General features: G+C 52.3%; 3 protein-coding genes across 3 annotated transcripts; 1 reads left to right on the forward strand and 2 right to left on the reverse strand.

The window, feature by feature from the left end:
- Window positions 1-337: 337 nt before the first annotated feature.
- On the reverse strand, window positions 338-1,546 carry PODANS_1_9420 (uncharacterized protein; the record flags this gene model as incomplete). Its single annotated transcript, XM_001908568.1, has 1 exon — window positions 338-1,546. One exon carries the CDS (start codon window positions 1,544-1,546, stop codon window positions 338-340), a length of 1,209 nt encoding a protein of 402 aa, XP_001908603.1.
- A 2,885-nt stretch (window positions 1,547-4,431) lies between these two features.
- On the reverse strand, window positions 4,432-6,832 carry PODANS_1_9430 (uncharacterized protein; the record flags this gene model as incomplete). The annotated part of the gene is made up of 11 exons (XM_001908569.1): window positions 4,432-4,788; window positions 4,856-5,677; window positions 5,727-5,775; window positions 5,841-5,851; window positions 5,905-6,078; window positions 6,144-6,189; window positions 6,240-6,252; window positions 6,308-6,355; window positions 6,414-6,473; window positions 6,541-6,563; window positions 6,639-6,832. The coding sequence occupies 11 exons, from the start codon at window positions 6,830-6,832 to the stop codon at window positions 4,432-4,434; spliced, it is 1,797 nt and encodes a 598-aa protein (XP_001908604.1).
- A 2,135-nt stretch (window positions 6,833-8,967) lies between these two features.
- Window positions 8,968-13,026, forward strand: PODANS_1_9440 (uncharacterized protein; the record flags this gene model as incomplete). Its single annotated transcript, XM_001908570.1, has 2 exons — window positions 8,968-12,942; window positions 13,000-13,026. 2 exons carry the CDS (start codon window positions 8,968-8,970, stop codon window positions 13,024-13,026), a joined length of 4,002 nt encoding a protein of 1,333 aa, XP_001908605.1.
- Between the last annotated feature and the right edge of the window lie 1,244 nt (window positions 13,027-14,270).

The following is a 14,270-nucleotide window of genomic DNA, read 5'->3' on the forward strand; positions in this document are numbered from 1 at the left end:
CGAGCACACACACACACACACACACACACACACACACACGATCCAAAACTCTGTACACAGTGGCCGCCACCCATCCATCCCCCTTGCCACTTCCTCCCTCCCCAAATCCAAGAATGTACAAGTCCTTTCCCCTCCCTCGACTCTCCCTCCTTCCAGTTTTTGAAACAATACCTCCTCCACCCACCCCTTGCCTGATGCATGAATGCTAATTGCCTGTTGTATGTCGAATAAAGTCGCTAAAAAAAAAGTAATAATTCCTCCCAGATATCATCTCGATATTGTTGTAGCGCCCGTTCGTAAACATCGTAAAAGTAGAACGAAAATTGTGAAAACAAAATCAGGAAAGCTCCGCCATGACCTCCTCGCAAAGCTCCTCATATCGCGTCGGATCAAACCTCGTCCTCTCCCAGTTCATCTTCCGTAACCTCTCAATCCTGGCTTGCTTATCCTCCACCTCACTATTCGCCCTAGCACGAGCAGCAGAGGCAAAATTTGGCGACCTGAGCCACTGGTCCACATTGGCGGAATGACGGTTGAGTTGTTTTCGGAGACCGGAGAGGTGTTCGCAGCAGCGGTCGACAGTCTGGGAGATCATGTACGCGTTTTCGTCCTCTTCCTCTGACGTCACTGATGAGGGGGATGCTAATGACGAGTCGTCATGCTCGTCTTCGCTTTCGTGAATGGTGTGTAATGGATATTCAACCTCTTGGAACCTTTCCTGGAACTTGGGGCTTACTGGCAAGTCGGGCAGCTTTTGCAAGAGGACTGGTGAGGAGAAGTAAAAGTCGTCAAATCCGAGGGTGGGTGAGTCTGGGCGGATCATGGGCTCTGGAATGTTGATCTGGATGGGTTCCTCCTTGGGGAGGGAGAAAGAGACCTTCTTGACACGTTTGGGGGAGATATCCCTGCTGCAGCTATCTTCGCAAGATGAAACGGACTCGGTGGGTGTCTCTGGGGTCCAAGCTCGAGAGCTGCTGATGGAACTTGATGGCGAGTGGCAACTCGAGCCTCGTGACGACATGGATGAGCTGGATCGTGCTTTACTGACGACGGATTCCTCGGCAGCGTTGATGAGGGCGGATGCGCGATTAAAGTGGTTGCGGGCTTGTTGAAGGGTGTCGGTTCTGTGTGAGCTTGATGGGAGAGGTCGGGCGAGAATCTCCAATGAAGTGGCGGCATAGAAGTGAAGATAGATCAGATATACTGGCTCAACCTGAGACTTGCCCTTGATGGCGTTGAGGATTTCCACACATCGTGCTGAGCAGGCCCTGTATCTCTTCTCGATGTGGTGTCTCTTGATCTCAGCGATGGCTTTCCTCCACTCTGCTGATGAATAGGGAATCATTGGAAGAGGTGCTGGTGCTGGAAGTGAGAAGCGCTTGACCGGCTTCGGACGCTGTGATCGGTAACTCTGCCATGTGTCGGTATTCTGTGTGGATTGGCGTCTGAGCTTTGGCGCCGTCTCCGATGTTGGTGATGTGTTGTTGGACGGAGGCGGCATCCAGCTCGCTCTGTTGCCGAGCATCAAGGGAATGAGTCCAGGCATGGTGGGCGACGATGGCGAAGCTTTCCAGTCTGGTCTCGTTGGGTGCCGGCAGATGATGAGTTGAAGTTGGATACGTGCCTTCCAAGGGAGCCGGTGAGAGAAAGCTGAAGTGAGACTCTCCACGCGCAAGGAGGCAAGGCCGATAGATATTGCTAGTCACGGTGGTCTGGACAGGCATGCGCCCTGCTTTGACTGTAATGAAAGCCGAAGGGGCCACAGGAGATGGCCGAACACGACGCTGATGGCAATTCCCTTTCGGTAAATTGGGGTGGGTTAGGACAGGGAGCCCTGAGATGAGACGAGTGCTTGACAGCTCTTGACAGTTGACTGAGGGTCCGGGAGAGGGTCCGGCTGGATTTTAGCTCTTCCCAAGCAAGCGGGAGCCCAAGCTTCTGGAAGGTCTCTCTGGTAAATTGGATGCGATGCTGTGTCAATTTTGGAAATGCGTCCGAAGTCCCCGGGGCCCAGATGCGGGCAACGGAGCTGTGGGACTGGCACGGGACGGCGGACGGCCGGATGGTCAGTGATCACCGGTGCTGCGAAACGGGTGTCAGGTGTATGTAAGGGTCCGGGAGTCCGGGACCGTCTTGAAAAATATTAGCCTGATCCGGGACCAGTTGACCAGAGTTGACAAGAGAATGTCGGAAACACGGGGTGCGGTTGGGCGTCCAGGCGGCTGAATTGATCCAGAAAAGGTCAAGGAGTGGATTTCAACGGCGACCAAACGCGTTGAGATGGATAGGATGGGACGAAGCTGAACAAACACACTGGCGGCGGTGAGAAAGAGCGAATTCCAAGTTGCTGGTCGAACGAATGTGAGGCCAGGTGATGAAGCAAACAACGGCAGACCGAGTTCCTTCCAGAACAAAACCAGAACCAAGAAAGGAGGACTTGCTGGGGACGAGAGCGAGGGGATTCAATTTTTAACATGGATCACCTCACCCACCCACGCGCGCGCGGTGCCAGAAGGACACAGAGTGACAGGAGGCGTCATCTTGTGCCTTCCAGCTTCCTAGCTGCATGACGCCAGAGAATCGGCGCAATTTTTCTGCAGGCCCCAGCAGAACGCCAGTGGCTGGATGGCCGCCGGGCCCAAGGGAGGGCTCGTGCTGCGAGCTAAAATTTCTGCAGGGGCTCGAGCCCGGGTCCCGTTCCCCTGAGCCCTAACACCAAACGGGAATAGGGGCACATCCCCCCTGAAAATGATCCTCTGTCAACCCTGCTAGCTTTTGGGTCTCCCCCCCTCCCGGAACTGAACGCGAGTGGACAGCATCGTACACGGCGTGGGTCGTGGGTCTCTCTATTGCTTCTTTTGGTTCTCGGGCTTTCTTCGTTATCTGGTTTTTTTTTTTTGTCTTGCTTCAGCACCACGATCTGTGTCACGGCAAGCAGATTGTTTTCCGGTATCACAGCAGTCTCCCAACTCCCACAAAAACACGAGGGTCCAGGGACTTCTCGTGGGAGGTGTGCTCTCGGAAAACTGTGTATGTGATAGTGATGATGGCGCCGCACAAATGCCTTCCCAGCTCACTCATCATTCATCCGAAGATCCGGCCTCTTCTCACCATACCAACCCTCACACCATACTGTAGACAACAAACAACTCTCTCCTCTGCTTCCAACTCAGACCAAAGTCCGTTCGCATCAACAACTCCATATCTTGTTTGCCAGCGCCACACCTCGTGAAATAAACCGTTTGCACCGTGTTGTCTGTCTGTCATCTGTCATCTCATCTCATCTCATCTCATCTCAACTCTGCTTGCTTCTCACCCGAGCGCCACACCCGCGCAAATCTTGCCAATCCTCATCACATCCAACTTCCACAGCCTTCCCCCATTCATGTCTCTTTTTTCAAGCCCTCATATCAATTCCCATGTCACGGTATGTAAAACATCGACAATCAACCATCTCTACCACTCCACCTTGGGCCTGGACCAACACCGAGATTTCGTGCAACCCCCCATCCTCATGCAAACCCCCTTCCCAACCCTAGTCCAGAGACGAGACGGGAGCTCCCTATCAAAAAATAACCTTCGCTACCACTCATTATCAGAACGTCGTATCAACACCACCGACAACAACCCCGCGCCCCAGTGCAACCTCAACAAACAACAGAGGGGCAATCTCAACCTCATACGGCACAGACAAAAGCCAGCGGCTCAGCATGAAAAACACCCAAAGAAAGGAGATGATGATGTTCAATACATAAACACCGAATGTATATCCCCACCGACCACCAAGTTGTTTTCTCTGGGGCAACGGCTACGCCAACGTCCTCTACCACAGAGAGGAGGAAGAGGGGGGTATATGCCACCAGACTCTTCCCATTCACATCATTTCCATCCCACCACCACCACCACCACCACCACCACCATCGCTTCCAAAACTTACATCCCATTACTACCCATAATAAACTCAAAAGTCAAAACACCAACCCAGAGCTATGACATTGTAGCTGCAAGCCTTCAACCGGAGAGCCCAAAGCCCAAAAGCCCTCGACCACTCCCCATCATCCTCGCACCGCTATGACCCCTGCCAAGCACACCGGCTTCTGCCCCCAGCTCAAAATACCAACAACCAGCCGGCAGGGTCTTGCGTGTGTCGCAGGTTTTGTGGGGGAATCCTTGTTGATAAGCTTCCATCGTGATCGGGATAGCGTCTCAGATTGGGTAACCACTAGACCAGTGGCGTGCAAAAGTACCCCAGACTAGAACGCTTCCAGTTCTCTCTGTCCTAGTAGGCAGCGGTGTGGGCAGAAAAGTCACGCGACTTTTGAATATACCGTCAAAAAAAACATAGGCTGTCTAATATCCCGCTAATAGCCATCCCCAACCAACTTTTTTCAATGTGATTTTTGTTTCTTTCATATCAAGACATCTCCGACTTTAGTTCTCGGCCTTAACCTCCCTCCCCCCCCTCTCCCTCCTTAGCCAAGCTGCCTCAACCTTCACATCCTCCCCCTTGATCCCCCCCACAACTCTCAACCCCTCCGCCTGCGCAACAATAGCATCCAGCTGCTTCTTCCTCTCAATCCTCACCTGCACCTCCTTGGTCAAGTTCTTCAAATCAATCAGCTCTCCCTCCTTCAGCGGGTGATCCTCCGGCAGACCCATCTCCTTGATCTTGATCTTGCCCTGAGCCAGCTCGTCCTCTCCCAGAATAAGCGCAAACGGCACACCATTCGCCTCGGCAGCCTTGAACTGGTTTTGGAGCTTAGGCTTGACCTTGTAGAGGAACTCGGCCTGATTGAAAATGTTAGTCTGCGGCGACGGTGATAGACATTGTTAGTAAGAGTGGTGGTAATCTTACCTTGATGTTAGCGTCCCACAAACGGGCCGCAATCTCACTTCTCTCCTTCAGTAAACCAGTAAAGTCCTTGCCGCCACCAAAGGCCATGACGAAGACATCAACCTCGTTTTTCCTCTCCTTCTTGGCCTGGTTCGCCCTCATGATGGAGAAGATACGGTCGATACCGAAGCTGATACCCACGCAAGGGACCTGGGTTTTGCCAGAGAACATGCCAACGAGGTTGTCGTATCTTCCACCAGCAGCGACGGAGCCAATGCCTACTGTCGGGTCATCAGAGCGATCCTCATCTTCCCCAGCCTTGCCCTTCTTCTTCTTGGACTTTTCCGCCGAGGCATCAGCAGACGCAGCAGAAACCTTGGGGGCTGACCCCTCGGTGACAACCTCGTAGATAACTCCAGTGTAGTAGTCCAGACCCCTGGCTAGTGAGAGATCGAACGAGACACTGTGGCCGGCGTTGAAGGCGTCGAGGTAGGTGAAGAGGAGATCCATGTCGGCGAAACCTTGTTGCATCGAGGGGTTGGCGGCCAGCTCCTCGTCCTTTTGCAGCTGCTCGAGCAGGTCCCGCTTGCCCTTGAGCACGACGTACTTTCCGATCTTGTCGGCAATCTCTGGCGCAAGTCCCTTCTCCTCGACCATCTCCTTGCGGACATCCTCCCATGGCATCTTGTCAAGCTTGTCGACGGCGGACGAGATGGGGCGGATGGAGGCCTCGGGAACACCACAGACCTGGAAGATGCCATCAAGAATCTTGCGTGAGTTGAGCTTGATGGTGTACTTTCCTTGCCAGCCAAGGCCCTCGAAGACTTCGTTGATGATTCTGATCTGCTTGCGTGTTAGCAGTGGTCAGCCAGTAATGGCGATGAATACGCACGATCTCGGCGTCTGGGATCATTGGGTCGTAGAGTCCAGCAATATCGAAACTGTAAATCAGTTAGTGCTTCCTCAGACGGTTCTTGATAGTCTGTAATCTCCATCGCCCACGTACTCGCATTGATACTAGAACTATGTTAGCCTTGCAGTTTTCAGGCAGTGAAAATTGGCCGACTTACAAACTCTCTCATACGGCCCTTCTTGACCGCAGGCTGGTCTCTTCGGTAGACCTTCGCAATGTGATAACGCTTGATCTGTGAAATGTCCTTGTTCATCGCCAGGAACCGAGCGAACGGGACGGTCAAGTCGTATCTCAAACTGCAGAGCTCGCCACCCTGATCGGCAAGGTCATACTGCAGCATATCTCGTGTTAGTTATGCCTTGTTCCCTAATGAGACATGAGGTGAGGCTGACGAACAATGAGCTTGCTATCCTCTCCATATTTCCCTGTTGGATGCGGTTTCCTAGTTAGTCATAGATCCTCGGTTTCTGTCATCGATATCGCCGTTTCGTACCGGCAAGAATCTCTAGGGATAATTGTTAGCCAATGCGCCAGCGCCCATGTCAACAAGGCTCGCATACCCTTCAACTCAAAAACAGGAGTGTCGATTGTTACACCGCCGTGGCGCTCTTTTGCCCAGTCAGCCCTTTCTCTTGTCCTTGGCATGCTTGTTCGTCCATTACATACTGAAGACGTTGGTGATGGTGTTGAAGATCTTCTCCCTAAGGACCATGTCCGCGCCGGACCCTGCAGAAGCGCATTAGTATAAGCCGATATCGAGAAAGATACTCGGCCGAGTTCGAGATTGACGCACAGTCTCTGGTGCCCTTAGGGGTCCTATCATGGCATTGATTAGCTCACATGTTCAGGGTCGAGGATGTAGCACCAGAAAAAGCACAGGAGGTGCCGTACTTGATCTCGAACTTGGGGGCCTTTGGCGCCATGTCTTCGATAGCGGGGTTGATGTCCTGGGGTCTCGGTGACGAGATGTGGAAGCACCGTCTGGAAGCGGGAGCGGAGAGGCAGGTTGGGCGGAAGGTCAATGTCGGGGCCAGTCGTCGTGATGGTCGAACAGACCGGATGGCAAGTATCCACGAGCTCTGCATTCAAAATGTGGCCGGTGGGAATTCGAGCGCTGCGGGGTGACTCAATTGTGCCTCGCCTTGTCGCAGGTTGACAGGAAAACCTTCTGCAACAGCTGCAAGGCTGATGCCTGACTAAGAATCCGGAAGCCATCTCATTGGCTGTTTCAAATGGATGTGAAGCGAGAGCGGGCGCCGGGACTTATCAGCGGCTGTCAATTGGTGCCCGGCTTTTGGAGAAAGTCCCACTTGGAAAATAACCCCGCCATATTTTTCCTTTGCCATATAAAACGACTTTGACAAGATATTCAGATGAAGATTTCCTCCAAGACGCCCGCTTGATTGTGCGCATCCAATTGTATATTCTCAATTTACTCGCTAACACGGACTTGTATGCCCTAGAAGACCCCCTCCAGGAGGGACTCTTGAGAAGCCCATACCTTTCAAGACTCTACAAGACTCCAGACGACTCACACCACGATCCCCACATCCTCATACCTGCCACCACTTTCTCATCATATTCGGTCCTGATTCTCAGACTGGGAATAAACTTCAGGAACGTCGGAAAAGAAACCGGCTCCGATCTAGCAAACGTTTCCGTAGCCGCCGCTAATGACAGGTCTACTGAACACAGTTGTGCTTCTAGGACTCAGCATATTCAGAACCGACATGTACGAGGGACAATCACCCCCACATCGAGATGGCGGTCAACATAACAGTATGAGGCTCTGCTGTAGAACGTATACTCGACTCCCTCGGATATCTTTGGTCGTCGAGGTGACTCTACTAACAAGTTACACAGTGACTCTACTGCTCAACTAAGTTGAGAGTGTGTGATTCATTTTCGCGGCCACTGTATCATGGACCGACCCAAGGGATTATAAGGTTTCGGTAGCCGCACCCGATGTTGGACAAGTTGACATCGTCTGAACGGACTTTTACCCCTTCTGTCAAAAGATGAAGAGAAGTGTCGAGTTAAAGATCGCCCTGTGCACCCCCAAATCGCATCCCGTGACAGTGGGATTTATACTGCAGAAGAGCACCACCGCCGGACTGGTTCCCGTATTTCGCAATTGGCTCAGCAGCCCGCCGCCGCCTCTGCATCGGTCTGGAATAGCCAATCTCCTCCATGTTTGAACCACCTTTTTTTAATTTTTTTTTAGGTGAATCCTTGCAGTGGAATCTGAAAGTGCCGGAGAAGGCTTGCCAAAAGAGGCTCGTCGCCAAAAACCCCTGAATACGGTGGATACGGCATAGACGGTCCGGTATACAATGGACAACACCGACTTTTATGGCGGTAGATGGTATCTACAAACTGTTGATGTTGCACTGTTGAGTATATCCGAGTCTTGTCCGATCTCGACAAAATCCATGGGGTTTTCGATCGCATTCTGGACATCGAATTGCGGGGAGAAATCGGGGTAAGACGGCTGAAAGTCCAGACTGACACACTGGCAGCGTGGTAGCAACCGCTCAATCGCCCGGAGACGGGCGCCGTAAGCATGGCGCGAACGGGGGTGACAGGGGAACGAATGCTGCCTCTTGGCATCAAGAGCTGGGATGATGGATAGTGGCCAAGAAGCCAAGGGGACCTGGGCTTGCTTCTGGCCTGCTTCGTTTGCTCTTTTGAAAGTTCCCATCTGGACCGACACGAAGTTCAAAACAAAGGCCTGCGCTCCCTTCAAGGCAGCAATAGCGCTTGATTAGAACGCCCTACCGACAACCTTGCGGCGACTTCCCCCTTACGCAATTCCTCGTTGCTCAGGCTCTCACTTACGTACGCGTGTGGATCCAGTCCTACAGACAATTCCTTGTCGCTCATTCGTTTGTTCCCAAAGGCTGCCACAGCAGGAGCTCCGATACAACGCAGGCAGTCAATATACCTCCCTTGAGAACTCGGGCTTCGGATCTGTTCGTTTTCCGTATCTTCTAGGACCAAGCTTGTTGTGTCCTTTACCCGCATAGGACCTACAGAGTCTTTGACAGATATCTGCTTAACACTTATAAGGCACAGCCTCTCTCTTGTTGTTTGTTTCCCTTTTGGACGACATCAAGAACAACACGCGGCTCCACAAAGTCCCTTGCCCCTTTTCTGACCACCCCAATGCTCTCTTGATTGGTATTAGCCAGTCCAAACCTCTTCTCAGAGTCCATTCACAATGGCAAGTGAGGTAGAGAGTATAGGGAAATCAGATCCCACCCAAGTTTCTGAAAACAACAAACCGGACTCTCTCGATCATGCCACCAACGAAAAGAACGATGCGCCTGCTGTGACACCACCACCCAAGGACCCTCAGGCGCGCCCTGAAAGAGAGGCTACTTTCAAGGACTACCTACGGGTCTTCACCTATGCGACAAAATGGGACTTTGCCATGATGGTGGCCGCTGGCGTGGCTAGTATCGGCGCTGGTACCACGATGCCGCTCATGAACATTGTCTTTGGAAGACTGATTGGCGACTTTAACAACTATTTCACCCCCGCTGCTCAGTCACAGTCGGATTTCGAGGCACAAACCAACAAGATGGCGCTTTACATCTTTGGTCTGTTCATCGCCCGCTTCGGCCTCAACTACATCAACAAGTTCTGCTTCCGTCTCATTGGTATCCGCATGTCTGCCGCTATCAGATTGCATTACATGAGATCTCTCTTTGGCCAAACGATTCACGTCCTTGACTCGATGCCCTCTGGAGCCGCAGCCAGCACCATCACCGGAACATCCAACACGCTGCAGCTCGGTATCTCAGAGAAGCTGGGCACCTTCCTCGAGTTTTCTTCCACCATCACCACCGCCATCATCGTCGCTTTTACTTACGATTGGGCCCTCGCTCTCGTTACATCCTCCGTCATTCTGTTCATTGCTTTGGTCATCGGCACCATGCTCCCTTTTATTCTCAAAGGTCAAACAAGGCTCACCAAGGCCGAGGCAAAGGGCACATCTGTCGCGACAGAGTCCTTCAGCGCCATCAGAATGATCAGCTCCTGCGGCGCAGAGTCTCGCATGGCGAAGAAGTACGCCGAATGGGTCAAGAAGGCGAGACAAGCCGCCCAGTTTTCCTCTCCCTTCTTCTCGATCCAGTTTGGCGGCATATTCTTTGGCCTGTACGGTTCTTTTGCTTTGGCTTTCTGGTACGGGATGAAGTCTGTGGTGGAGGGACGGATCGACAACATTGGGACGATCATCATTGTGCTCACATCTGTGATGATGATGGTCATCTCTCTCGAGCGCATCTCCACCCCGCTTATTGCGGTTTCAAAGGCTATGGTTGCTGCTGCCGAGTTTTTTGCTGTTATCGATGCGCCAAAGCCGAAGATGGGAACGCTCAAGGAGCCGGATGTGACTGCGGATCAGGATATTGTTTTTGAGGACGTGGTGTTTGCTTACCCGAGTCGGCCGTCGAAAAAGGTGCTGGATGGGCTTAACTTGAGGATTGCGGCGAATATGAACACGGCTATTGTTGGGCCTTCGGGGTCGGGGAAGAGCACGATTGTGGGGCTGATTGAGGGGTGGTATACGCTTCATGATCAGTATGTTATTGCCAAGGCTGTGGCGAAGGATCCGGCGAAGGAGAAGAAGGAGAAGGAGAAGGAGAAGAAGAGGAAGGAGGGGAAGGTTGTTGAGAAGAGTGAGGATGAGGAGGAGGATGGACCGGCGCCTATTGATGCTGAGGATGTTGGTCCTCCTGTTGAGCTGAGCGGGAGTATTTCGACTTGCGGGAAGGAGTTGGGGGATATTGACATCAAGTGGTGGAGATCGCAGATTGGTCTTGTTCAGCAGGAGCCCTTCCTGTTCAATAATACCATCTTTGAGAATGTCGCTACTGGGCTTATTGGGACTGAGCATGAGAATGCGTCCAAGGAAGAGAAGATGAAGTTGGTCAAGGAGGCTTGTGCTGAGAGTTTTGCTGACGAGTTTATCGACCGGTTGCCGGATGGTTATGAGACCCAGGTTGGAGATTCCGGTGCCAAGTTGAGCGGTGGGCAGAGACAGCGCATTGCTATTGCCCGGAGTATCATCAAGAAGCCCAAGATTCTGATTCTGGACGAGGCTACCTCTGCCATCGATGTTCGCGGAGAGCGCATCGTTCAGGCTGCGCTCGAGAGAGCCTCCAAGGGCCGCACCACCATCACTATTGCCCATCGGCTGTCTACCATCAAGAACGCGGATCGCATTATTGTCTTGCAAAACGGAAAGGTCGCTGAAGAAGGTACCCATGACGGTCTTCTTGCCAACGAGCTCGGTGTCTACTACGGTCTTGTTCACGCCCAGAAGCTGTCGCTTGGTGAGGACACTGGCGAGGATAACCTCCAGGAGGAAGATATCGCCGCCGTTCTGACGAGGGAGAAGAGCGCCGCAATCTCAGAAAAGGACGGCACCAAGAAGAGTGTTCCCGTTTGGAAGGATCGCAACCTCATCAATGGTTTTGGCAAGCTCCTGTCAGAGCAGAAGAGCAGATTTCCCTTCTACATCATCGCCCTCGTCGGTGCCATGGGAGCGGCCTCTGCTATTCCCATTCAAGCTTACCTCTTCGCCCAAGTCGTCGGCGTCTTCCAAGACCCCCTCAATCTGCTGGAAGGAGCCACATTCTGGTCCAAGATGTGGGCTGCCCTCGCTGCCGGCGTGGGCTTCAGCTACTTCCTCACAACCTACGTCTCAACCAGCGTTGAAGGCTTCATCTCGGCTGCCTACAAGCAAGAGTACTTTGAATCAATCCTCTTCCAACCCACATCCTACTTTGACAAAGACGACAATGCCACTGGACAGCTCACCGCCCGGTTATCGTCTGACCCTCAGGCCTTGAAAGAAATGCTCGGCATCAACATCATGATGATGCTCATCGGCGTCTTCTCCCTCATCGGTGCCCTTACCATCTCCTTCGCCTTTGGCTGGAAACTCGCCCTGGTAGCCACCTGCGTCACCGTCCCTATGGGTTTGCTGGCGGGGTACTACCGCATCCGTTACGAGCTCCAATTCAACGCCATGAACGAAGCCGTCTTCCAGGAGTCGTCCAAGTTTGGCGCCGAGTCCATTTCCGCCTTCCGCACTGTCAGTGCTCTCGTCATGGAAGACAGCATCTGCAACCGGTATTCCAACCTCCTCAACGGGCACGTAACCGGCGCGTACAAAAAGGCTCGCTGGACAACCTTCATCTTTGCCTACGCTGACTCTGTCGGGCTGGGCTGCACCGCTCTCATCCTCTGGTACGGCGGCCGTCTCCTCGCCGCAAGGGAATACGATGTCATCGCCTTTTTGGTTACCTACATGGCCATGATCCAGGGTGCTGAGTCGGCCGGTCAGTGGCTTTCCTTCGGACCCAACGCTGCGCAGGCTGCTGCTGCGGCGAACAGGATTTTGCAGGCGAGGGATAGCAAGATTAAGGATTCCATCTCCGCGGCGGAGCAGATTCCCGACACGGAGGGGGGGATTGCTATTGAGTTGAGGGATGTTTTCTTCAAGTATCCCACGAGAGACGTTTCCATCTTTCGGGGTTTGAACATCACGATTGAGAAGGGCCAGTTTGCCGCTCTTGTTGGTGCGTCTGGGTCGGGGAAGACGTCGATTGTTTCGTTACTGGAGCGGTTTTATGATGTGGATAAGGGGCAGATTTTGTTTAACGGGAAGGATATCTCCGAGGTTAATGTTTTTGAGTACCGGAAGTTGTTGTCGCTTGTGGCGCAGGAGCCGTCGCTTTTCCACGGGACGATTAGGGAGAATATTCTCCTGGGTGTGGACCCGGAACAGGTCAGTGAGGAGGAGCTGCATAATTGCTGCAAGGACGCGAGTATACATGAGTTCATCATGAGTTTGCCTGAGGGGTATAACACGAATATTGGGAGCAGGGGTGTTAGTCTGTCGGGGGGGCAGAAGCAGAGGTTGAGTATCGCGAGGGCGTTGATTAGGAATCCGAGGGTGTTGTTGTTGGATGAGGCGACTAGTTCGTTGGATTCGGAGAGCGAGAAGTTGGTCCAGAAGGCGTTTGAGAGGGTTGCCAAGGGGAGGACGACGGTGGCGGTGGCGCATCGGTTGGCGACGATTCAGGGGGCGGATGTGATTTATGTGTTGGGAGAGGGGAAGGTGTTGGAGAAGGGGAATCACAATGAGTTGTTGAGGAAGAAGGGGGTTTATTGGCATATGGTGAGTCTACCTTGCTTCTGAAGACATGTGTTTGGGGTATGCTAACACGATGAACAGTGCCATAATCAGGCTTTAGACCGTTAGAGATTTCGATTCTTGTTCATGACTTGACAATATGGGGGGGTTTGAGGTGGTTTTTTCTTGGATATACTTTTTTCTTCTTTTTCCTTTTTCCTTTTTTTTTTTTTTTTTGGATTTGGGCTTTGAGGTCGACATACATCCAACTCATTCTTATATAGCAAGCGAGCGAGCGCGCACCTTGTTTTTATAAATATTCCACACATATAATAGATATTCCTTTGGCCAAGATGATGCGCCACTTTCATGCCAAGTGCTTCCATTGAGGTTTGCTTGTCGGTATTGAAAGTTCATGAAGAATTAACCATCCTGATCAACTAATTAGTTTCAACAACTTTCTTCATGTCAGTCTTCAATGTAAGTTTACTCCTTTAGTCCATCAACTGCCAAACGCTCATTTACGTCACTTTTCGCACCGGTATAGTCGCGGCAACCCCCCACCTTAAGCTCAAACAAGCTCTTATCTCTCGCCAGCTTCCCCTCCATGGTGTCCTCGGAGAAAGCGATATCCTGCCGGCAGAGATCGCTACCACAACCGACAGGTCTCATTGGACCCTGGTGTAAGTGCTGAAGATAAAGGCAGAGGAGCAGAACAGGATTGCTGCATTTCCGCTGAGGGTTATAAGGCCTGGAACCTTTTTACCTGAGTTATATACAAACTGCCTCTCCCAGGCTCTTCTATTTCCAACTGCCTTCTTGATTTGTTTTTGTTGTTGTTTGTAAAGTTTACATCAGCGCCATGGACTCGACAGACGAATTCAGCCCCTATCGTGAGGATGGAAAGCTTGTATGTTCCTCCTCCCTTTCTTTTGTTCATTGAACATGGAATATGACCTCGGAAACTAATCAGATCACCAACAAAAGTACGGCTTCGTCTGCGTAGTAACCGGCGCCTCCCACCCCATAGGACAAGCCATCATCCAAGAGTTAGCCGGTAAGCAAAATATCCCTCTCAATATCCCTATCAGATAATCCACAACCATGTACTAACCACCCTTTCTCCATCCCCAGCCCACGGAGCGGCAGCCATCTACGGTAACTCCCCCCCTTCCCCCCCCCTTTCTCCCGATAACTAACCCCCGTACCTAGCATGCGACCACCCCCCCTCCTCTAACACCACCACAACCGCCCAATCCACCTCCCTCCCCTCCCCCTCCCCCTCCCACCACCTCACAAAAATAATCCCTTACCCCACCTCCCCCCCCTCACAAGCAATAGAACACGAAACCCTCGCCCTAATCGACGAGATT

Source organism: Podospora anserina, chromosome 1 (genome assembly GCF_000226545.1).
Source record: "Podospora anserina S mat+ genomic DNA chromosome 1, supercontig 2".
In the NCBI taxonomy this organism is placed as follows: Eukaryota; Fungi; Ascomycota; class Sordariomycetes; order Sordariales; family Podosporaceae; genus Podospora; species Podospora anserina.